Consider the following 24687-nt stretch of genomic DNA (forward strand, 5'->3'; position numbering starts at 1 on the left):
ATAATTTTCATTAAATTTGTAATAAAAATTGTCACTGCAATATTTCCTTTAAATATTTCATCATATGATAGACAGACTACACTAACCCTTCTGTCTCCTGGAAAACTTAGATCAGTTTATAGGAAATGTTTAGTTTTATTTCATATCATAATGGTGCTTAATAATACAACAATTTAATTTCTTTCCTTATTGCCATCATTAAATCTTGGGTAAAGGTAAGCTATATGCAAAGTAGGAGGCCACATAAATGATGTAATTTCAGGGTCTTTCAATAAGCACCACTTGCCTAAGAATAAGTATATTCTTATCTTGCATAAGTCAAATGACTCCTATCCCTGGAACTGTGTAAAGGGTAAAAATACAAGACAGACTGAACAATGAGGTAATAACTGAAATGAACAACTATGGCAACTCAAAAAAATGGAAGAGTTAACATTGACCAGGAATGAAGAACCAATGGTTAGAATAAGCTATAGTTTCACAGACACTGAGGCAGCTAGCCAGGTTATGGAAGAAGCTCACACAGTCACTTGCCAGAGGCTGTGTTACCAGGGATCTAGGGGAGGCAAAGTGAAAGCAAATGCAAGAATAAAAGGCAAAGGGGAAAGATGGCTAGAGAAATGGGGGAAAGTGGAGCCGACAGGAGAGGAAGCTCTAGTACAGAAGCATTAGACTTGTGGAGCATCCTCTGAACAGCAACAGGGCTAAATGTATCTATAACTCTGACAAATAATAAAAATAAACAAAATAGGATGAACCACTGAAACACCATCATATCTTTATGGTGTTTTTTTTTAAATGAGAGAGTAAGATACTCATAAGAGAATAAGGGGTAAGTGAGGTGAGTGAGTTACAGAAAACACTTATTATATAGTGAAAAATAAAACTGGACTCTCAATAGTAAACTTAATGGAGTACATATGTATGCATTTTTATTTTAATGGATATCTAAAATATGATGTTATTAAGCAATGACACCTTAAAATATCTGCATACTCATGAATTTTATCAGAGACATTACTTACATCTTTTGGTTTCTTTCTATATTTTTCATCAGTTTTTCCTTTGGGGAACAGGGGACAGATAAAGTATCTGATCACAGGAGTTATAAATACATGCAGAGGAGAAAGTAAGGTAAGAAAAGACAGAAAACAGTCTTGTTATTTACTATCAACTTGTTCAATAGCACGGGGAAGCTATGTGATCAAACAGAACCAAAGCAGGGCCTTGTGATGTAGTCTCGGCCTTGATGAAACAAACTTGAGGAACAGGAAGAAGGACCTGAACTCGGCTACCCAGCTCCCCGAGTGTGCTGCGCCCCAGGATCTGACCGGGCACATGCACAGATGGTTTATCTAATGGGTAGCATCATGGAGGGCCAAGTCAGATGTTGCTTGCTATAGAATCTAACCTATTTCCAGGATCCTCTTTCAAGGATTAACAAATAATAAAAATAATTTTAAAATAATAATTAAAAATAATTTTAAAATACATAAAAGAGAATGAACCACTAAAACACCATCATATCTTTTAAGAACAAGTAAACTTATTATCCAGGATCCTCAAATAATAAAATTTTTCTGCTGCCTTCCCCCATGGCATTCCCTGAGCTCATTAGGGATAGTTGGTAGTCTCCACAGCATGACAGAAGTCAGGCCAGAGCTGTCAGAAGGCTGTGACAGGCAACAACTGCACATAGAAAAGTTAAAAGGAGCATTCCCCTAACTCCCATTTTCAGCAGGAGAGACTATGAAATACTAATTATCTATATTTTCTAATGAAAAAGGAATAAAACTCAAACTTGACAACTGCATTTTTAAAAGCATGTAAAGGAGCAATAAGGTACAGGTTTTCTGTGAAAACCACAGACATTCATTAGTCATTTCTTGACAAGTGAAAGGAAAATGAGAGGATAAAGACCACCTACCTCATCTTGGTGCCGTGCTGCATTTAGTTCAATGAACTCTTTGTTGTAGTTCACGGAGAAGTTCAGGGCATTTACGAGATGGGCAGCCACGTGCACACCTGCAGAACAGTAACAGTTCAAATCAGCGTGACTTTCTGTGAAGCCATTTTGTAAAGAGGAGTTATTTCCCCTTTCTAGGTAAATACAAGGCCAACCTTGGACAGGTAAGCCAGCTACTAAATATTAGAGTGAAAGACAGAAAATCTTGATTGCAGGCAATTTTAGTATTAGAATTCATATAAAGAAAATGAAATTTCAAAGGTTGAAATAAAGTAACACTAGTAGCTCAGGATTAGAAACACATTCATCTAAATGCATGTATACAAAATTTTATGAACACTTATTTGTTAATTTAAGCAGTTCCTGAATACTCCGCTATTCTGCATTCACTGCATTCACTGGGAGAGGCTTGGGTGTATGGCAGCATAGATGTGCTGGATACGGGCACACTGAAAGGTTTAATCAGTAAAACTCTTCCACAGTGCACCAATTCTAAGCATCATGATTAAATCTAATAGCAAAAGGACTGATAACTTTGTGACATTAAAAGCACAGGAAAATAACCATTATCATTTCACAGTCAACTTCCAGAGAGGCACAGGAAACAGTGTGTGATGAACTCAGAACTCAATTGCAAGATAAAAGTTTTAGATGACTAGAGATTTTAAGATACATACATTTTGACATAGACAGAGACTAGGAACGTTATATTGAGAAGGATGGGCAAGGAAGGATCAAATGGCCTTTGGCTAATGAACAGTGTAATACTCTCCTCCCTCATTATGTAAGCGAAACAGGATTTTTAATTGATAGCATATTATAATATACTGGCAGTAATAACTGTTAATTGGCCGGAAACCTGGTTTTCTTGCCCAGACTGCTTTATTCAGTTTATTTCTCTGAAGAATAATGATGATAGGAATAAGAAACGTAGTAAGATGTGATCCAAAATAATATAATCATACAAATATATAGAATGTGGACATTTGAAATAAGGTCTGACCTAAAAAACAGATAATTATATAAACCCCTTTAACTTTAATTATGTGTAGTCTAAGATTTCTCACAAAGACCATTAAAGTGAGGAATGAATAAAATGTTAAATAATCTAAAAGTTACTTACTTACTTTTCTAGACAGAAATCCAATTAGATAGGTAGCTGGATCAAGATTATTAAAAAATAAGCAAGAAGTTGGACATAGTTACAAAAAATTAAGATAAAGGATATCTAGATGAAACTCATTATATATAAATATAAAAATAATCAAAAGTTTGCATCTTATATGCTAAATTATATTTTAAGTCCCTCAAACTGAAATTTAAAATTCTGAGTTCCCTTTAAAACTCAAAAGTGAAATTAAGTTATCAATCTTTCTGAATTTTGACAAAAAAGTACCAGTAACAAATGTATCTGAGACACAACCTTGAGGAATACATTAACTTTTTTTTTCACAATTTCTTGTGAGGCAGCAGTGATTTACAATGCTGCTAACAGCATAGTTTCATGCACACAATATTTCAACACACTATCCATCACCAGAGTATCCATCTTACCCCATCAGTGTCCCAAATGGCCCTCCATCCCACCCCTTGTAAGCTCAGTTCTCTAAACATACTCTCAGGTTCTGCTGCCTTTGGCCAGTTGGTACTCCCTTATTCTTTTTTTTTTAATTTCTTATTAGTGAATTAGTGATTAGTGAATCACCATGGGCTACAGTTACAGATTTACAAACTTTTGTGCTTGTGTTTCAGTCATACAATGATCGAGTACCCGTCCCTCCACCAGTACCCATTCTCCACCACCAACGATCCTAGTATCCCTCCCACAACCCACAACCACCCCCCTACCCCGCCTCTGTAGCAGGGCATGCCCTTTTGTTTTCTCTTCCCTTTTGGGTGTTGAGTGCATTGTGTTCAATCTATAGTCTACATTCGGTTCGCATCTCCCAACCTGAGCTGGTCCTCCAAATACCCTTTACTTGGTGTTCCCTTCTCTAACTGAGCTGCCTTTTGGCTAAGCAAGTGGAAACAGAGATAAACAAATGGGATTACCTTAAACTAAGAAGCTTCTGCACCTCAAGAAAACAGTGACCAAAATACAAAGACTGTCAACAGAATGGGAAAGGATATTTACCCAAGACCCATCTGATAAGCAGTTGATATCAAGGATATATAAGGTACTAGTTGAACTATACAAAAAGAAGACTTTCAACCCCATCAGAAAATGGGGCAATAAAATGAACAGAAACTTTCTCAAAGAAGATATCCGAATGGCCAAAAAGACATGAAAAAATGCTCTTCATCACTCCCTTACTCTTGATGCTGTGATTCCACAATATAGAGAATGGATTCTGTATCTCTCCTTCTGACTGACTTACTGTTTCTCTCCTTCTGACTGACTTAGTCAGTTCACTCACTTAAAGTGATCATATGTCAAAAATGGCAGGATTTTAGATTTGAGGCATCAGGGTGGAATCTAGCTATGCTGGATATTTCACTTGAATTTTCTCACCACAAAACAATGAGGCATATAAAAAATTATCCTAAATGTTGCAAGAAAACAAAGAGTAATAAAGGTGAGCCAGCAATATATCTGGACCCTCGTGAATTCGAGAGGGTAGCACTAAGAAAACATGCCCATGTGTGTGATGCTAGCCTCCTGTTCAGTCTGGACTGAACACAACTGCAGTAGATAGAACAGTGATATGAATTCCATGCTCCTCCTTCCATTCTGACCACTCACTGCCTTCTCTCTCATCACTCTAACTCTTAAAACACTCCTCTCATCCTAGAATTTTTCTCCATCTACAACCATGAGCTGTAGCGAATCCTTACTCTGTTCATCTCTCAACTCCATGGATAAGAATCAATAAGTAGTTCACAGACAAAAAAGAGAAAATGCCTTTTAGCAATATATGGAAACTTTTTTCAAGTTGAGAATTTAATTATTTTTTATCATTGCCTGGCAACTACCCGTGGTGTATTTGATATGCCAAAAGCAGTAACAACAACTCTCACAATGGAGATGCAACGGAGATGTTACTGGTGCCCGCTCAAGCAAATTGATGAACAACAGGACAACAGTGCTACAGTGCTGCAGTATCAAAATACCTTAAAATGTTAATATTCCAGAGACCCAGATCACACACTCCTAGCATCCAAGAGCCAGGCCATAGCAAACCAGAGGAACTGTCAGGATTGGGCACTGAGATAATTTTTTACATCTGCTCTTATAAATTATAAATAATTCTGCTGTAAGAACTTCACATACACACTCTTATTTCAGTCTTAAAACTATGAATAATTCCTGTAAACTCATTTTATAGTTAAAACAACAAGATCTGGCAGTTATGTCTCAGAGTGAGCACCAGTGTATTTGGGGACAGAGTCCACACAACCATCTCCACTCTTCAATACCTTAAACACTATGTTTAGTACTCTCATTTTGAAAAAAATTAATAAACATTATATAAAATTTTCAACATAAAATTAATTTTATAATTATTTTTGTTTGTTTGGGGGGCCGGTATACCCAGTGATGCTTAGAGCTTTCTCCTGACTCTGCACTCGGGGATCCATCACTCCTGCTGGCCTCAGGGGACCATATGAGGTGCAAGGGATCAAATCCAGGTTGGCAACATGCAAGGCAAACTTTCTACCCACTCTAGCAGAACTCCGACCTCATGTTTTAAAGTAATTCTTAAAGTGTGTCAGAACCTCCACTAAAGACTCATCTCAATTTCTTATGTAGTCACTATGAAAACTCAACTCCAATACAATCTCCCCCAAAACAAAGAAACTAGAACTACTGAAAGAGCACAGAAGACAGAAGCCAGGGATAGTAAGGATTACTCTAGGTGTTTTGGCAAGAACAATTGGAAGAGTCAGGGAACAGAGACTGCAATTTGACCAAAGGGCTATTACCTCATTGAGTCCCTGTCCTAATGACTAAAAAGAAGTATATGCTATACATATCACCAAAGATAACATATACTTGTATCACTTGTATCTCCTGTCATCCCACTGATCTTTGATTTGCTTGAGCGGGCGCCAGTAATATCTCCATTTGTCCCTGTCATATGGTAGTGTAGCCCAATGACATCTGCTAACTCCAAAAATAGGAAAAGCCTCAGACCGTTCATTCAGAGTTTTGATGCAGAAGTCTGATCATCTCGTCGGTGGGTGGCCACACGGTCTTTTGATGTCCCGTGGAATCTAGTCGGTAACAGCTCTTGTCCATTGGTCATCTCTGAATCACATGTCCACCCCATCTGATTTTTGATGCCTTGGCAAAGAGCGATAGCACAGAGGTTGGGCGTTTGCCTTTCATGCGGCCGACCCGAGTTGGATTCCTCCACCCCTCTCGGAGAGCCCGGCAAGCTACTGAGAGTATCGAGCCCAAGAGGCAGAGCCTTGCAAGCTACCCGTGTGAACTGGATATGCCAAAAACAGTGACAATAAGTCTCTCAATGAGAGACGTTACTGGTGCCCACTAGAACAAATCGATGAGCAACGAGATGACAATGTAAGTGACAGTGGCAAAAGAGACAGTGTCCCTGATTCTTGACCGTCGAAGAGGTTGGAACTCCAGATTTCTTCTCTCACTTGAGTGAGACATGATACTCCTACCATACCTCTTTTGATTCCTCTTTGGGAGACCCTAATAGCATTCTCATTCTGTTTGCATAGGGCCCAGGTCTCTGAGGCATATGTTAGTGCAGGAAGAACAGTGGAATCGAAAAGATGTGCCTGCAGTCGGAGGTTCTTCATCCTCTTAACCACTTCTTTGATGCTCTTGAAGGCATTCCATGCTGCTCTCTTCCTCCTGCACAGTTCTGGCAACAAGTTGTTCCTCATGTTGAGTTCTCGACCCAGGTACACATAACTGGTGCATTCAGCGATATTTGTTCCATTGAGAGCAAATGGAACGTCAGGGACTACTTCATTTTTAATGAGCATCGTCTTGTTGAGGTTCAGCTGCAGTCTGACTTTTCCACACTTGCGGTCGAAGTCAGCCAGCATTTGTGCTGCTTGGCTAATGTTTGGTGTTATGAGAACGATGTCATCAGTTCAGCGGAGGTGGTGTCGTTGCCAACCCTCTATCTTCACTCCCATTTCTTCCCATTCCAGGTGTCACATGACATTCTGGAGGGTGGCACTGAAGAGTTTCGGTGAAATGGTATCACCCTCCCGAACCCCTCTCTTTATGTCAATGATCACTTCCTTGTAGAATGGTGAGATCCTGGTGGTGAATCCATAATACAGCTCAAGGGAGATCTTGATGTACTGAGTTTGAATGCCCTGATTGACTAGGGCTTCGATGAGCGCTTCAGTCTCAACAGAATTGAAGGCCTTCTTTAAGTCGATCATTTAGAGCAACATCTTGGACTCTCGCAAAACTTCAATGAGTTAGGTCCCTGTGTGGATACAGTTTGGTCACTGTGGATATGGTCGATCATGCTGAATCCTTCTCAGATCCCGGCTTGCTCACTTAGTTTAGTCCTTCTTTTAGTGTTCTGCCTATTCCATTCAGGACGACACAAGTGGACAACTTGTAGACGACAGACAGAAGACAGATTGGGCAATAGTTGCCGATGTCGTGGATGTCTCCCTTCTTGTACAACAGAACGGTCCTGCTGGTTTTCCACTGGGATGGAACCTTGTATTCAGGCAAGTAGCATGTGAAGAGCTGAGCCACCATAAGACACTTAATACCTATTTTCCATAATTCCTGCACCATCTCTGATGGGGTTCAAATATGGTGTGAACCATGGGAACACCTCTAAGGACAATTGTAGGCTGTTCTAAAAGCCTCCATCCCTCTCAAAGAGCCTGGCAAGCTACCGAGAGTACTCCATCCACACGGCAGAGCCTGGCAAGCTACCAATGGCATATTCGATATGCCAAAAACAGTAACAACAATGAGCCTCATTCACCTAACCCCGAAAGAGCCTCCAATATGGCAGTATTAAGAACAATGAGTAAAGTAGAGGCTGAAAAAATCTCAGGGATGAGTTTAACTGCCAAAACGATGAAAGATTAAAATGACTGTCTGTACTTTCAATACATGTATGCTGGCATTGGAAGCATCCATCGAGGACCTGATGGTACAAGCACAGAAGAGCAAGTACGTCATCATTGGTCTGACCGAAAAGAGAAGACATCTCATTCATGCAAAATTCTACTTCACAGATCGGGGAGAAAGGTCTGCAAAGTTTAACTTTAAGAAGGGAAATCCCAGAATGACCACCAACTGAGAGCTCTTTGGCACTATTGTAGCAATGTGGGAAGATGCCGTCCTTGACAACATCGACAAGGAATACGATCAACTCATTCAGCACCGCCATGACTGCGCAAATAATGCCGAGAGCGAGAAAGCCACAGATGCCTGTGTTTGGAAACTCTCAAGCTCATTCGTCAACATGGTTTGGCGTGAGCATCAGGCAACCACAAGATAATGTCCGAGCTCGCAAACCTGTGCAGAGAAGCGATAAAGGAAGACCTCAAAGAAAGAAGAGCAGCAGTGTTGGCGAATGTGGCAGAAGCCGGGAAAAGTCTTAGCAATGCTCTCCTGTCCTTCACCAACTACAAGATCAAGATGACTGCCCTCTGACGTCATGATGGATCTATCACATCCTCCAGAAAGGCAATGGAGAGGATTATTCATGACTTCTACTGGCATCTCTTTGACAGCCACGTCCACCTGCCCACACACCAAATTCGGCAGGATGGATATGTCGTTCCCAACGTACTCCCTTCCCAAATCCGACAAAAATATACTTATATATTAATATATCTACATACATAAATAATCAACATATATTTAAGCCAGGAAGGAAATAGGAAAATGAAGATCATCAATTCATTTTGGATACTGAAATTGTGAGCAGTAGATTCCAAATATTCATCTTTATCATTTATTATATTATCATATATTATCAATTAAAATTTTGTTCCTTTGATTTGCTTTTATTTAATTGACTTACCATGAGAAACAATTAAAAGGTTGTACATGATTGAGTTTCAGTCACACAATGTTGCAACACCCAACCCTTCACTAGTCTATATTTAATGCCACCAATGTACCCAGCTTCCTTCTTGCCCAACCCCCTCACCCTGCCTCTGTGGCAAACACTTTTCTTCTCCTTTTTTTAAAATTTGATTCAAGGCTTACTCCTGGTTGTGCTCAGTGCTTACTCCTGGCTGTAGGATTACATAGCCTCAGGTAGTTTAGGTTTATTGGGTTACTCCCATTACAGTGCTCCCATTCCTCTGTGTTTATTTGTAGCTTCTTTCTTAGTGTTCTGTTGACTTGTAAATATTGTTTTTCTCTTCTCCTTGAGTCCTTTGCATAGTTTATTCAGAGCCATGTCCTTTTTGTATGGACACAGGAAGACTTAGCAAATGCTATGCTTTTGTAACCTGGGAGTCATTTGACTCTATGTGATATTTTCCTCCTGGGCATCTGCCCTTACTTTCCTAGCACCCCCAAAAGCAGGGTCCCGACGAGGGACGAGACGGACCCAGGGCAAGCGGTGAGTTGTGTGCTACCCTGGCATCGAGATGGGCCTGGCCAAAGTGCCTAATGCTTAACCATAAGTTAAGAGCTTGATCATGGACAAATGTTGTCGTGATCCAAACAATGATGACTAGATTTGGACCCTGCTAGGGTGAGGAATGATTAATCTGGCCTGAGTGCTGTAGTCTGAGTCTGTGGCAAGATGTTGCCAGGAGAGCTGCCTTGCAAGCCTCAATGTATCTCTTGCTATGTCCATACAAAAATAACTAGTGTTAAGATGTTAATGAGTGTTTGGAATAAGGAGAGGAGAGAAAAACCCTTAAGAGGTATCTTGCCTACTGGCAGTCAGGAAGGGCTTTGGAATGCCCCTAGGTTGTGTTCCCTTTGAACCTGACAGCCCTCAGGAAGGGCTTTCTTGTGTTGATTTTTCTACCTGGCAGTGTGTAGCCTAGGGGCAAGGGCAAGAGAGGAGAAAGGGAGGAGAAAGACTAGAATGGAGGCTGCAGTAGATCCAGAGAGAGGACATGGAGCTGGGAGTGCGGGAGAGGAGAAAGATGGAAGACCACCAGCTTGGTCCTCGTTCTTCCTTTGCCTGTCCTTGGCCAATAGCCATCTGGATCCAGCCCATACACAGCGGTTCCAGAGCACGGAACGTGGGCAGTGAGACAGAGCCGCCTAAAGAGCCTGCGAGTGTACACGCCCTTCAGCAAGCTTTAGTTTTTTACAGCTGGCGTCCCTGGAGCGGGCCCAAACTACCAACTAAAGGTAAGAATAGCGTTCGGTGCTCTGAAACTGCTGTGTATGGGCTGGATCTGGATGGCTGTTGGCCAAGGACAGGCGAAGGAAGAACGAGGACCAAGCTGGTTGCTGATTAGTTACCGTTTATTCAATCTTCCATCTTTCTCATCTCCCACACTCCTAGCTCCATTCTCTCTCTGGGTTTACACACTGCCAGGTAGCAAAATCAACATAAGAAAGCCCTTCCTGAGGGCTGTCAGGTTCAAAGGGAACACAACCTAGGGGTATTCCAAAGCCCTTCCTGACTGCCAGCAGGCAAGATACCTCTTGAGGGTTTTTTTTCTCCTTTCCTTATTCCAAACACTCATTAACATCTTAATACTAGTTATTTTTGTATGGACATAGCAAGAGATACATTGAGGCTTGCAAGGCAGCTCTCCTGGCAACATCTTGCCACAGACTCAGACTACAGCACTCAGGCCAGATTAATCATTCCTCACCCTAGCAGGGTCCAAATCTAGTCATCATTGTTTGGATCACGACAACATTTGTCCATGATCAAGCTCTTAACTTATGGTTAAGCATTAGGCACTTTGGCCAGGCCCATCTCGATGCCAGGGTAGCACACAACTCACCGCTTGCCCTGGGTCCGTCTCGTCCCTCGTCGGGACCCTGCTTTTGGGGGTGCTAGGAAAGTAAGGGCAGATGCCCAGGAGGAAAATATCACATAGAGTCAAATGACTCCCAGGTTACAAAAGCATAGCATTTGCTAAATCTTCCTGTGTCCATACAAAAAGGACATGGCTCTGAATAAACTATGCAAAGGACTCAAGGAGAAGAGAAAAACAATATTTACAAGTCAACAGAACACTAAGAAAGAAGCTACAAATAAACACAGAGGAATGGGAGCACTGTAATGGGAGTAACCCAATAAACCTAAACTACCTGAGGCTATGTAATCCTACATATAAATCCTGGCTATGTTCGGGGACTAGTCCTGGTGGTGGTCAGGGGCCATAATAGTACTGGGAGTTGGACTGGGGATAGCTGCATGCAAGACAAGTGCCTATACAAGTGTTCTATCTCTCCAGCCACTCACATTTAGTTTTAATGTAAAATTAAGTAGAATAACTTATCACAAGGTTTTTAAATTTACTGTTTAGCTATTTATTAAAATGAAGTTAATGCTTAAAGATATAATTGTAGCCTCTGAATAGCACAGGGGGTAGGGTTTTTGCCTTGCATGTGGCCAACCCAGATTCAATTTCTCCACCTCTCTTGCAGAGCCCAGCAAGCTACCAAGAATATCCTGCCCGCACGGCAGAGCCTGGCAAGCTACCCATGGCATATTCGAAATGCCAAAAACAGTAACAACAAGTCTCACAATGGAGACTTTACTGGTGCCTGCTCAAGCAAATCAATGAGCAATGGTATGACAGTGATACAGTGACAGTGATATAATTTTGGCAGAATAATATATTTGTTTTCTAATGCTCAAATATTTTAAACTCAAATAATTACTCTTAGAGCACAAAGAACTTTTAGTATGCTTCTTTCAACATTTCTGAATTAAATTATTTACTTTTAACCTTTAGGTATTGGTATACAAATACATATAAAATGCATTTAGCTACACACATTTTATCTAGTTTTCACTAGCAGCTGATATGAAATGAAAGCGAAGAGAAATTCACTCAATAGAAGTCACGAATGAATTATATGAAACAATAAAACCTCACAGAAAAAGTGTAACATTTGAACATAAGATTTTCAACCCTTCAGCTTTCTCACCTGAGAAAATACAGATGGTGATCCCACAGGTTATATGGAATGTCCTGCTTTTATCTAACAATCTTCTGGTTCTTCTGCTTGGAACCTAAATAACATAATTCACCATAGTAAAAGTGTTGCATAAACAAGATATATGTAAACAAATTTATTATAGCATTTCTGAGAACATCAAAATTTTGAAAATATACCTATTTTTAGATTCTTAAATATAGAAAGGTTAATCATGATTTATAGTGAATATATTCAATAGAAGATGAGCTATTAAGAAAACACTTAAGAAGGATTATTATTGGGGCTGGAGCAATAGCACAGCGGGTAGGGCGTTTGCCTTGCACGCGGCCGACCCGGGTTCGATTCCCAGCATCCCATATGGTCCCCTGAGCACCGCCAGGGGTAACTCCTGAGTGCAGAGCCAGGAGTAACCCCTGTGCATTGCCAGGTGTGACCCAAAAACCAAAAAAAAAAAGAAGGATTATTATTTATATCACAGTTATTGTTGTTCATTGGCTTTGGGGCCCACCCAACAGTTCTCAGTGGCTATTCTTGGCTTTGTGTTTCAAAGTTTGAGGGTGGGGGTGGTGGGAGGGATACTGGGAACATTGGTAGAGGAGAATGGGCACTGGTGGAGGGATGGGTAAACAATCACTGTATGACTGAAATGCAAACACAAAAGTTCATAAGCTTGTAACTGTACCTCACAGTGATTCACTAATAAAAATTTTTTTTAAAAAAAGTGCTAGAGAACATATACAGAGCCAGAAAATCGAACCTAGGGCAGCCTTGTGCAAGGCAAGCAACTTCCCCACTTCGTGACATTTCTGATTCAGAGGAATATTTGTTACTTTATTAAATAAGTATATGTTGTTTTATTAAAAATGTGTGAATATATTTTTATGTAAAAAGTCATAAAACAAATTACAATGATACAACATTGTTTAAATTTAATGATATACCTTCAGACATATACATCAAACAGTAATAATAGTAGTTGTTCCAGCAAAAAAATATTTAAAAAAACATTCAGAATTTTCTGTACGTTTCCGGAATTTTTTAATTTTACTATTTATATATTATCTTCTTTTGTAATAAAAAATAAGATTATTTTTAAACAAAGCCTTTTCATCTATTGGTTTTAATGCCTCCTTGATCTTATGGAAAAGTTAAATGTCAAGCATCTTTAATACCTGTTTCACACTAAGGGAAAATGCTTTCATACTTATTAAATGCTGAGATACTTAGGTGGGCACTTTTTATTTCCTGGCAATTGTGTTCTCTTTCTTCACACCACACCACTGACAAGCCATAGCGATCAAAACCTAGCAATTAACAAAGGTGGGCAACCTAGAGGGTTACTTCTACAAAGTACAGTATTAAAAGTAAAAGAGTTTCCAAATATAATTATGTGAAAAGGTTGAGAAGATTTACTAAATGAATCAACTCATATAAACTTCACAGAACATCAGAATAACTTTACGTTAACAATGCCTCCAAAAGATCAGTCTCTATCCTGCTAACATCCTGCTAACATGGAGGGAGAAGGAGGCATATGCCACATAGCATGACAATAACTGCAGACAAAAAAGAATTCCAATTGAGTTTTAACTGTCAAAGTACATTGTAATTTTTTAAACCCTTCATTATATAACATTCGACATCAAAAGTAACATTGCTATTTAATCAAGACACCCTTTTCACAGCTCAAAATAGACATGTGTTTTGAGAAGAAAGAAACTGCCCCCCAAAGCCGTATTACTCAATGTATTATATAAAGATCAGGGGGCTCTAGTTTGCTTTCAAGCTCTAACTAAATAAAAGAACAGGACTGCAGTGAAACATGGAACTGATATGGAATAAATCTTCACTTAGCCACTCACTCTGCCTCATGATCATTAGAAAAATATTTAAATTCTAAGTTTCAGGTTCCTCAAGTAGAATTCCTAACTACAGCATCATGGTGCGACTTGTGTTTCCCATGCAGTGCTTAGCGCCAGCCAGAGGATATAACACTTTCTCTATCCTCTCTCCTGATCAGATTAGTGTGTCAGATTAGTGTGTCAGATCAGAGGTGATCATCTTCACGGGAGGCATGTCCTACTATTATTTCTGAGACAATCGTCCTAGCATAAAGTCAAGCCATGACTTTATAGATTCAGTGCCTACGTGGGTCTAACATGCCACTGTCACATTATGGGGAGGACAGTGAGCCACAGCTGACCACATTCAGGGATTACTCCTAGGTCTAGTCTCGGGGATCACTCCAGGCAGTTCTCAGGGACCCTGGATCGTACCAGGGATCAAACCCTGGTGAGTCACATGCAAGGCAAGCCCCTACATGCTGTACCATCTTTTCAGTCCCATGTTTCGTTTTTGTTCTTACCTTCTGGGATCCTCGGAGGTAAGCCAGGAGAGTCCGACACATAGGTAAGAGGATAAGGCTGCAGTTGAGATTAAGGACGGACGCAGAGGCTCTGCTCAGACACAATCCTAGCTGAACAAATAAGGCAATGATCAAAACACTGTCAAAGACAAATGTGAACCTTGCTTAGAGCAGACCTCAACTTACTTTGCCTTTTAGGATCATGGCAAAAATAATCTCCTTCAAGAGCACAAAATAATCCTCCACTTTCATCAAAGCCCACAAAAATAGCCCATTTTCTTTTCTCTGTGCTTATAAAACTTGCTCTCCTTTTATCTTAAATTCTATTATAATCAGTCAATTACATTCTTGTTCATAAAGTTGGTTTAATGTACTTGCTCATTGTACTGGGTTGGGTATATGCAGCCTCTGAGACCCTCAGTACACTGAGTCTGGTGAAAACTTTGCTCATTAACAGAAACAACCAATATATCAAGTGAAATATTTGACCTGTGTTCTCTTTCTGAGGCACATTGAACTCTGCAGAGCCCCCATTCCACACCCAACCAGCCTCTGGAGTCCTGGGAACCTCTCTACCTCAAATCATGCCTAACGTCTCACCTGAATCACTATTCCTTGGAGGTTCTTCCCTAACTGAAACCTGAGGCTCCTGCCCTGTGGTGGCTTATACAAAAGTAAAAATTCAGAACCGTATTTAATAAGCATATTTTTCAAAGACTCGATCTTCTTCAGTATTTATATGATGCACTTTTAGAAATTAATTTCAAATCAAGCGTTTGCTAGACTACTACCAACTATTATCTGATAATCTAGCCACATTCTGCGTATGAATAGTGCCTCATCTGAAAACAAAAAACAGGACTGGTCCTGAAATAAACATTCTACTACTTTGAGGACATTGACTAAGAAATATGTGCAAGTCATTTTCCTTTCTTCCTTAAAATCATCCATGCCCCAGAGATTTTCACATAACCCTTGGCAAAAAAACAACTCTGCTTCATACTGTTTTTTGTCATCATATGAAATACTGCTTCTGAATGAAGGACAAAGTAGTAAGCAATATCAGGGAAGCAATTATTTTTACTGACATATAAAATTCATAATTAATATTTTCAGAGTAATTCTACACAACGAATTAGAGCCCTTCAGGATGCTGTTTACTAAATATAACAAAAAGATGACATAGGCTTCAAGCAGTAACACACTAAAATATTAAATTCTGTATTCTACCTGAATAATCAAAATTGTTGCATTTGAGTGTGACTAATTCTTGTTATTTAGGCTTCCAGAGAAATAAAATAAGTGTTAGTTCTTTCAATCTGGCATCTACATATAAGAAAACTTTAGCTCAAGTCACTGTCACTGTCATCCCATTGCTCATCAATTTGCTCAAGCAGGCACCAGTGACATCTCCATTGTGAGACTTGTTGCTAGTAGTTTTTGGCATATCGAATATGCCATGGATAGCTTGCCAGGCTCTGCCGTGAGGGCAAGATACTCTTGGTATCTTGCCGGGCTCTCCAAGAGGGGCAGAAGAATCAACCCAGGTCGGCTGTATGCAAGGCAAATGCCCTACCCGCTGTGCTATCACTCCAGCCCTAGCTCAATGTATTTTAGATAATTTTATCTGCAATTCCGATGGACAATGATAATAGTTTATTCCAAATAATTCTGTTAATATCTATCATATAAATTTGGGTATTAGTAGTTATAAATAAATTACCCAAATTCCCACTGTATTTTAATAGTTTCTTTTTTACTCTGTTGTAGTTGTTGGGGCCACACCCTGCGGTGCTTAAGCCTCACTCCTGGCTCTGCGCTCAGGATAAATTTCTAGAGGAGATCCAGGGACCATATGGGTCACTGGGATGGAAAATGGGTTGGCCACATGCAAGGGAAACACCCTACCCACTGTACCGGTGTACCACTAACCGGTCCCATGTGTTTTAATAGCTTAAAGAAAATGTCTATATTGTACTTTTTCATTTTCTATCCATTTATTGTAAATTTGCATATTTTACTGTTTTTTACAGTAAGTCATAGAATAACTGCATTTAAAGTCAGTTTAGTGTCCCCTTGAAATACATAGAATGACATTTCAACATTTCACTTGCTCTTTACTATTCTGCAAAATCTAACCTGAAAATTTACTAGGTACTCCATTTTCTCATATATGCTTGTCCCTGAATATATTAATTCTTTCAATTAGGACACTATTTTCTTTGCATTAGATCATCATAGTTTAAAGCTCCCTCATATATATGCACATGCAATAAATTAGGTGGATCCTAGTCCATTTAAAGTATCTTAAACAATCATTTTATCTGCTGACCACATGACTGATATTTATAGTTAAGAACATATATTTTATTTATTCATTGTTAAATAATGACTTCCATAAAAAATGTCACTTTGAATGTCTACTACAAAGAAATGATTACCTGACTTTTGTACCTGACCTGCTGCACATTTGTAGTTCATTTTATTATTCCTAGTGAATTTAAATTACTACTTTGTTTTTTGGGTTTCAATTTTTAATTTTATTCAGGTTAGTTCTTCATACAGAGTGGCATGTCACTTTCACAATTAAATCTTACCTACCAGGATCTTTAAAACTAAGATTCTACCTAGCAATATTTATTTATATATTCATTTATTTCTATTTTGGGTTTTGGGCCACACCTGTCTGTGATCAGTTATTACTCTTGGAGGTGCTCAGAGGCCATGTGTGATGCCACCCAGGTGAATATAGGTCAGCAGTATGAAGTCCCTTACCTGCTGTACTGTCTCTGGCCCCTGCACAGTCATTCTGAAAATCATAAATACATTTTGATGGGCTGGAGCAATAGCACAGGGGGTAAGGCATTTGCCTTGCATATAGCCAACCCGGGTTCGATTCCTCCATCCCTCTCAGAGAGCCCAGCAAGCTACCGAGAGTATATCGCCCACACAGCACAGCCTGGCAAGCTACCCATAGCATATTCTATATGCCAAAAACAGTAACAACAAGTCTCACAATGGAGAGGTTACTGATGCACGCTTGAACAAACTGATGAGCAACAGGATGACAGTGATAAATATATTTTAGATGAGTAGAACTAGATAAAATATACCTTGACTTTACTGTACACTGAATGTGTGATTCCTCAAATTCATTAGCTCACAATGACAATACCAAATGTGATGGTATATGTCAGGGGAGGATTCTAGAACGCAACCAGCTGTAGGGAAGTTCATGAGTAGAGAGCCTCCATGATAAGAGCAGCGCCTGATAGAGACAGAAATGACAGGGGCTGATGCTCTCCTTCATGGAGATAGCTGGCAAGGAGGCAGTGGCCACACAGGCAGAGGGCCCTCCCCAGGGCCAAGCCTCTGAGTACCTGACCTTGGTCTTCACATCTTCCAGTACAGGGAGAAGTAACTGTGTGTGGCATATCCACCCATTCTATGTCAGGTTTTACATTCTGAATTTAGTAATTTCATAAAGTTACTAAAACATATACAAAGCAAATTTTAAAAGAATGTTACATCTAGGTGTTAATAAGTTATTTTCTTAAAATCTCAAATACATGATTTTTATCTCTGATCTTCTATTTCTTCTTCATCATCACTATCACCATCATTTACAGCTACTTAACTGTCCTACCATTAAAGTTGCCCTAGACTGCTGTGATCTGGGATGCCATCATCAAAGTGACCCTCCTCAATTTACCAAATTAGCACATCTCCCACAGACAGGCTAAAGCAAAGCAGAATTGTCAGCCATGATCTCCCTCACGATGGGCATCACTGGCTGGTTAGGAGACAATGTTATGTGGAAGAGCAACTACACTACATAAAGGTTCATTTTGAGTTCACAACATATATAATGTCTTCACCTAGACTGCTATTAAGTAATAACCTCCTTGTGCTAAACTACGAAAAAATTAAGTGGAAGCATGAGAGAGCAAGTGTGTAAGTGTAAGAATGTATTGACATTAGCCCAATTCTGATTTTTCCTTCTCAACTGCACAAACTGAAAATTATATACTCGTGTTTTCCACACTAATTAAAATTATTTTAAAGTTATTGAAATGTGATAAAATTATCTTTAGAAAAAAATTCATATTCTTTCTTATTTGTGACAGCATCCCATTTCTTCCAACCTTGCACCACCCATGGAACACCGCCAGCTGAACTTTCTTCGTTGTTTGCTTTTTGTTTGGGGGCCACACCTAGTGGTGCTGAGGGGCCACTCTTGGCACTGTGCTCAGGGTGGCTCCTGGACATGTTCCAGGGATCACTCCTGGTCATTCTGAAGGGGTGCCAGAGACTGAACATGTAAGGCCTTATACATTGTACTGTCACTCTGGCCCAGATGAATTCTTAATTATTTTTCAGTTTTCAGCCAAGGATCATTTTCAGTTAGGGTGTGCTAATGTCCTTCTCCCTAGTCATAACCTCATTTTCCTTTTTTTGGGGGGGACATTTTTGTTGTTTTTATTTATTTTTTTTTAATTGAATCACCATGAGATACAGTTACAAAGCTTTCATGTTTGAGTTTCCATCATACAACAATTGAACACCCATCCTTCCACCAGTGCATTTTCCACTCCTAATGTCCCTGGTATCCGCCCCACTCCCCATCCCACTCCTTCCCCTGCCTCTATGGCAGACAATTTTCCCCATACTCTCTCTTTCTACTTTTGGGCATTATAGTTTGCAATACAGATATTGAGAGGCTATTACGTTTGGTCCTTTATCTACTTTCAGCACACGATCCCTCCAACCCAGCATCATTGACTTAGTGATCCCTTCTTTATCCAGCTGCCTTCTCCCCCAGCTCATGAGACACATAACCTCATTTTCAACTCTAGATTTTTCTATTCTTTAAAGATTCTGGAAATAGGCGAACATCTTTCTCAGTGCTTATTGTTGCCTCCATTCATACCTGAGCAACCTATGAACTCTCTTTGATGCCACAAAACTATTAAGTGGCAGTACCAATGAGTGACTAAGACCAAAGTGCCTCTTGTAAAGCCCAAGTTGTCTCATCTTTGGGGACCTCAAAAATGCAAGGTCATTAAAAAGAAAAATTTTGCATAAAACTTTCATAGAAAAAATAGGTTTTTAACCAATGAAAACCAAAGAAAAGTAGTCATGAGGCAGGTACATGAACATAAAAATACTACTTTTATAGCAAGAGACTCTCTGCCCGCAAGCCTGGCTGTCTCCCCTGGAGCCCCTCGGAGGGAATTTGCTCCAGCTTCCCTCCCCACCCCGAGCAGAGCTCCCAGCAGCCGAAGACCACTGGAACCTAGCTACAGCCATGATCGAGGCCCCTCTCCACATGTTCAAACAAGCCTCATGCATGAAGGTACCGGTACCGGCAGAGGAACCCAGGTGTGTTTAATTCCATCAACGGCCAACATCCAGAGACTTAAAAGCAAGCTCCCAGAAGCAATGTCTTATAGCCTACTTCTCCCTCTAGGAGAAACTGGCAAGCTTCTGGGAGTTTCCTGCCCCCATGGGACAGCCTTGCAAGCTTCCCATGGTGTATTCATATGCTAAATCCAGTAACAAGCTGGATCCCATTCCCCTGACCCTGAAAGAGCCTTCAGTGCGACATCATTGGGAGGGCTGAGTCGAGAAAGACTTCTAAGATCCTAGGGAAAGGACGAATGAGAAGTTACTGAGCCCACTCAAGAAATCGACGATTAACGGGATTTCGTGATTGTGATTTTTATAGCAACGGTAGACATATTTTATCATTTTTGTTGTAGCTTACAGGATCCATAACAAGAAACTAGATTAATATATATTTTCCTATCCCTATAAATGAAAGTTATTGTGCTTTAATTTAAATATCTTATTTGTACCAGTGAAATGATAGTAACAGGAATATATGATAGTTTTCCATGGAAGCAAGATTCATTTAAGATAGAAATAAATAGCTAAAATCAACAGAACATGTGAACTGGTCAACTACAGTAAGCTTGCCATGTACGAGAACGAAAAATTTAGGGTGAGGGAGACTAAGAAAATAGCACAGGACAGTAGACACTATGGCATAGGGTCTGGTATTAGAGTACTGTATGCATGGAGCCTTTTCATTAACACTATCGTAAATAAAAGTACTTCAAATAAAATTTTAAGAAGAAAAGAAACAAAGAACTTGACATTTTTCAATGAAGGGCTTCAAATTGCATAACCTAGTCAACTTTTTGATATGATTTCACATGGAAATAAACAATGACCAACAGAAAGCAGTTAATAAAAACTGAAGTAATTATTTCTCTAAAAATTCCAAAATAAACTACCAACTCAGTGTTCCTGGGGCATAGCCAAAGCTTAGGAATGTCCCCTTATGCCATAATAAATTGCAATTCATTCCAAATGATCCTAGCTGGTTTCTGTCAACTAAATGTCCTGAAGACTTTTAGCTATGAAGTCATTTTTGACTCAAATTGAGCTCTGTTCCTGCCTATGAACTATTTTTAAGAAGTCCCTAAAGGAAGCTATCAATTCTAGAGGAACTAGGGATTTTTTTTTTCTAAAGAAGTAAAGGGACTACCAAAATTTTTGAGACCATCGTGGTTTGATATCTAGGATTTCTTATTTTTAACTCATTTTTTTATGTTACCATTCATTCTACCCTGTCAAAAGAATAAACCCCTTTTTAGTGGTATTTTCTGAGAAGTCTATTATGAGTCTGGAGGAAGGATAGCTATTACAAAGAATGAAAAAAAATCAAGACTGTTAAAATTTTCATAATATTCCTGGCAAATTTTATCCACCTTCAGTCATCCTGTGCCAAAAGTCAAGAGAAATGAAAGGATTTACTTCTAGACTATGGATTTGTCTGAAAAAGTTAAAGTTCAACATAAATTGTACCCAGAATTGCATATAAAACATTCACTAAAGGCAGCATTGCCTAATGAACAAGCCACCAGATTAAAGAGATATGAAATCAACAAACTAACATCTGTCTTCTTTTCATGGTCACTTACCTCTGAAACCTAGAACTAAGGAATTGAACAAAACAGTAATAAAAACCTCCTCCATTTTCCTTCATAAAGCTATTATAAAACATAGGAGGATATCAAGTAAAATGGTCTGACCTCTTATCTGATACAACAAAAGTGGTTTATTACTTAATTGACATATGAAATTCTTGTGAAAATTCAATACCCATCTTTCAACGTTTTTCTTTTATAAGGCCAAACAAAAAGGCCCTTAAGTGCTACAGAGTATTTGACTTTCTGCCATTCCTGAATTTTCCTCCTACTACAGAAATGATACATGCACCAGTAAAAGTACCAAGGAATGGAATATAATTCTCAGAGCATGGTTGGCTGGAAAACTGAGACTGGCCTTGATTTGTCTACTCATGGGTCCAGCACATCTGATCATAATTATGGAGCATTTAGTCACCTCTCAGCTACTCTTCATCAGAAACAATCATTCCAAAACATTGCATCATTCCATCCCATCTTTAAACCATTTATAATTCCTCAGTTTTCCAAAACTTTAGAAGGGAAAACAGATATACTAATGATGTGAGAATATGGAAAAATTATTTAAGGTATGGAATATTTGTAACAGTGGTATCTTCTCTCCTGATAAGAATTATAAAGATATTACTCAAAATAGCATATTATGCTTATTATGGAATAATAAATATTAAAAATGTCCTCTTATGTCTGCCAAACATGCAATTTTTAAACATATATTTTTATCCTACTAAACTCAATTTATTAATTATTCTAATGGAATTATAAAGGGCTGGAGTGATAGCACAGAGGGTAGGGCATTTGCCTTTCATGCGGCCGACCCAGGTTCGATTCCTCTGCCCCTCTCGGAGAGCCCAGTAAGCTACCAAGAGTATCTCACCCACATGGCAGAGCCTCGCAAGCTAAGCTACCCGTTGTACATTCGATAGGCCAAAAATAGTAACAAGTCACACACTGGAGACGTTACTTGTGCCCGAGCAAGCAAATAGATGAGCAACAGGATGACAGTGATACAGTGACAGTGGAATTATAAAACTGTCCCTTATACTCAAAACACAACAATATGGGAAACTAAGTATGTCTTTTAAAATTAACTTTCAAGTTTGAGTCATTAACTCCCTTTGCTATTCTTCAAAAAAAAGATAATACTGCTGTCAGTAAGCTATCATTTCTGGAAGAGAGAGACAGACAGAGAGAGAGGTAGAGAGAGAGAGAGAGAGAGAGAGCTCTAGATTCAGCAAAATGCTTAAAATCATAAGAACTTCAAAATATGGACTGCCTGAATGGATTATATCTTACAAACTATTTTTTCTAAACTTCCTGATACACACATATTTAAGGATTAAACTTTTCTGCGTTTACATAGTAACATACAAGAACTCAAATTGGTTTATTTGCTAGTAAGACAACAAATAAAATATTGGGCTGGAGAGAGAGTGCAATGGGTAGGCAGTTACCTTGCATGCAGTCAACCCAGGTTCATTCCCTTGTACCCAGGAGGTCTCTCAGCCCTACAGGGAGTGACCCTTGAGCACAGCTCTGAGCACTGCAGGGTATAGGCCAAAAACTAAGTGGAAAACGTTAGATAACATACTGGTATGAGAGGATATATAAATAAAATTTAATCCTGTTCCCTTAAAATAACATTAAATAAAATCAAATATCACATTTTTAACTTTCTAAAAATATATAGTAGATAGAAATATTTAAGCATACATATAAAATTCTACAAGCATACTCATTGCACAATTTATGATGCAAAACTAAAAACTAATAGAAATGCTCGAAGTAGAGAAATGTAAAGCAAATTATGAACCATTATTTAACTATCAAAAATTCAATGATTAACAATAAGATCTCAATAAAGTGACTATTATTGTAATAAAGTGACTACTTTATTGTTATACAATAAAGTGACTACTAAAATTATGTAGCTAATGGACCTTAAATTTTTAATAATATATTTAAGAGATGCAACTATAGAATCTGAGGAGGCCGGCCCTCAATAATGACTTTCACAGACTTCTATAAGTGAAGCAACAGGAGGCAATCTGATGTCCCAAAGCTAAAAAAATTTAAGTGGGGTGTCTCTATGCATCATTAAGACAGTGCAAGTTAATATATGTTAAAATTTATCTGTAAACATTAGAGATGTCTAATATGGTATTTAATGCCATTTTTAAATTATTTTTAATAGAGATAACACTGTTTCACATCACATTTCTTCAGGTGATAGTAGCCCAGGCTCATACTTTCACAAATGTATATTGTCATAGTGTACCCATCCCTAAGGGACCAATAAACCATCATCCAATCTGCCCTCCCTTTTCTTCCTACCTCTCTCTCCCCATATGATAACCACAATTCTTCAATCAGAACTCAAAGTTTGGTTTGGTTTGGCTATACTATTCTTTCAACTTGCTTCTCTAATTAAACCATCCTAGATTTGTTTTTATTCTAATTTCACTTAACATAATCTTGCCAAATAATTTTTTTTTTTTGCTTAGGGGGTATACACCTAGAAGTAGAATCACTGGGACATATGACAGTTCCCTTCTTATTTTTCAAAGAATCGTCATAGTGTTTGACATAGTCTAATCCGGATGACATTCCCACCAATAGTGAATTAAAGTTCATTTTCACCCGATCCCTACAAACATAGATTGTTTCTAGTCTTCTTGATATGTCATTCACACTGGCATGAGATGATATATCAATGTTGTTTTGACTTGCATTTCCCTGACAAAAATTTTTTAATTAGTTATTTTGCTGTTGCTAGTTTCTGCTTTTGAGCTGCATGAATTGTTTATATGTTTTGGATATTAACATTTCATCAAAAAATTATAGCAAATATTTTCTCCAATTCAGAAGGATATCTTTTCAGTAGATGCAAGATTCTTTTCTTGTGCAAGAAAAGCTTAATTTTGGGCCGGAGCGATAGCACAGCGGGTAGGGCGTTTCCCTTGCACACAGCCGACCTGTGTTCGATCCCCGGCATCCCACATGGTCCCCCGAGCACTGTCAGGAGTAATTCCTGAGTGCAAAGCCAGGAGTAACCCCTGAGCATCGCTGGGTGTGACCCAAAAAGCAAAAAAAAAAAAAAAGAAAAGCTTAATTTTATGTAGTTCCATTTGTTTATTTTTGCTTTGCTTCACTTATACTGTATGTGAATCTTCAAAGGTATGTCTAAGACAAATGCCAAGTGTTCCTCAATGGTTTACTTTTTAGAAGAAGAAAATATTAAACAAAATATTTAATCCATTTTAGATTACTTTTGTATATGTTGTGAAAGAGTGACTCAATT

General features: G+C 38.9%; 1 protein-coding gene across 2 annotated transcripts in view; it reads right to left on the reverse strand.

Annotated features, from left to right (window-relative positions):
- NOX4 (NADPH oxidase 4) overlaps positions 1-24687 on the reverse strand; it is a 203377-nt gene that overhangs the window by 163632 nt on the left and 15058 nt on the right. For both annotated transcript variants that reach the window (XM_055143267.1, XM_055143273.1), the window contains exons 3-5: positions 14392-14502; positions 12015-12099; positions 1928-2025 (exon numbers count right to left, since the gene is read on the reverse strand). In XM_055143267.1, coding sequence (XP_054999242.1) covers positions 1928-2025; positions 12015-12099; positions 14392-14502 — 294 coding nt within the window. The remainder of the gene's footprint in view (positions 1-1927; positions 2026-12014; positions 12100-14391; positions 14503-24687) is intronic.

The sequence above is a fragment of the Sorex araneus genome, chromosome 1 (genome assembly GCF_027595985.1).
Source record: "Sorex araneus isolate mSorAra2 chromosome 1, mSorAra2.pri, whole genome shotgun sequence".
NCBI lineage: Eukaryota > Metazoa > Chordata > Mammalia > Eulipotyphla > Soricidae > Sorex > Sorex araneus.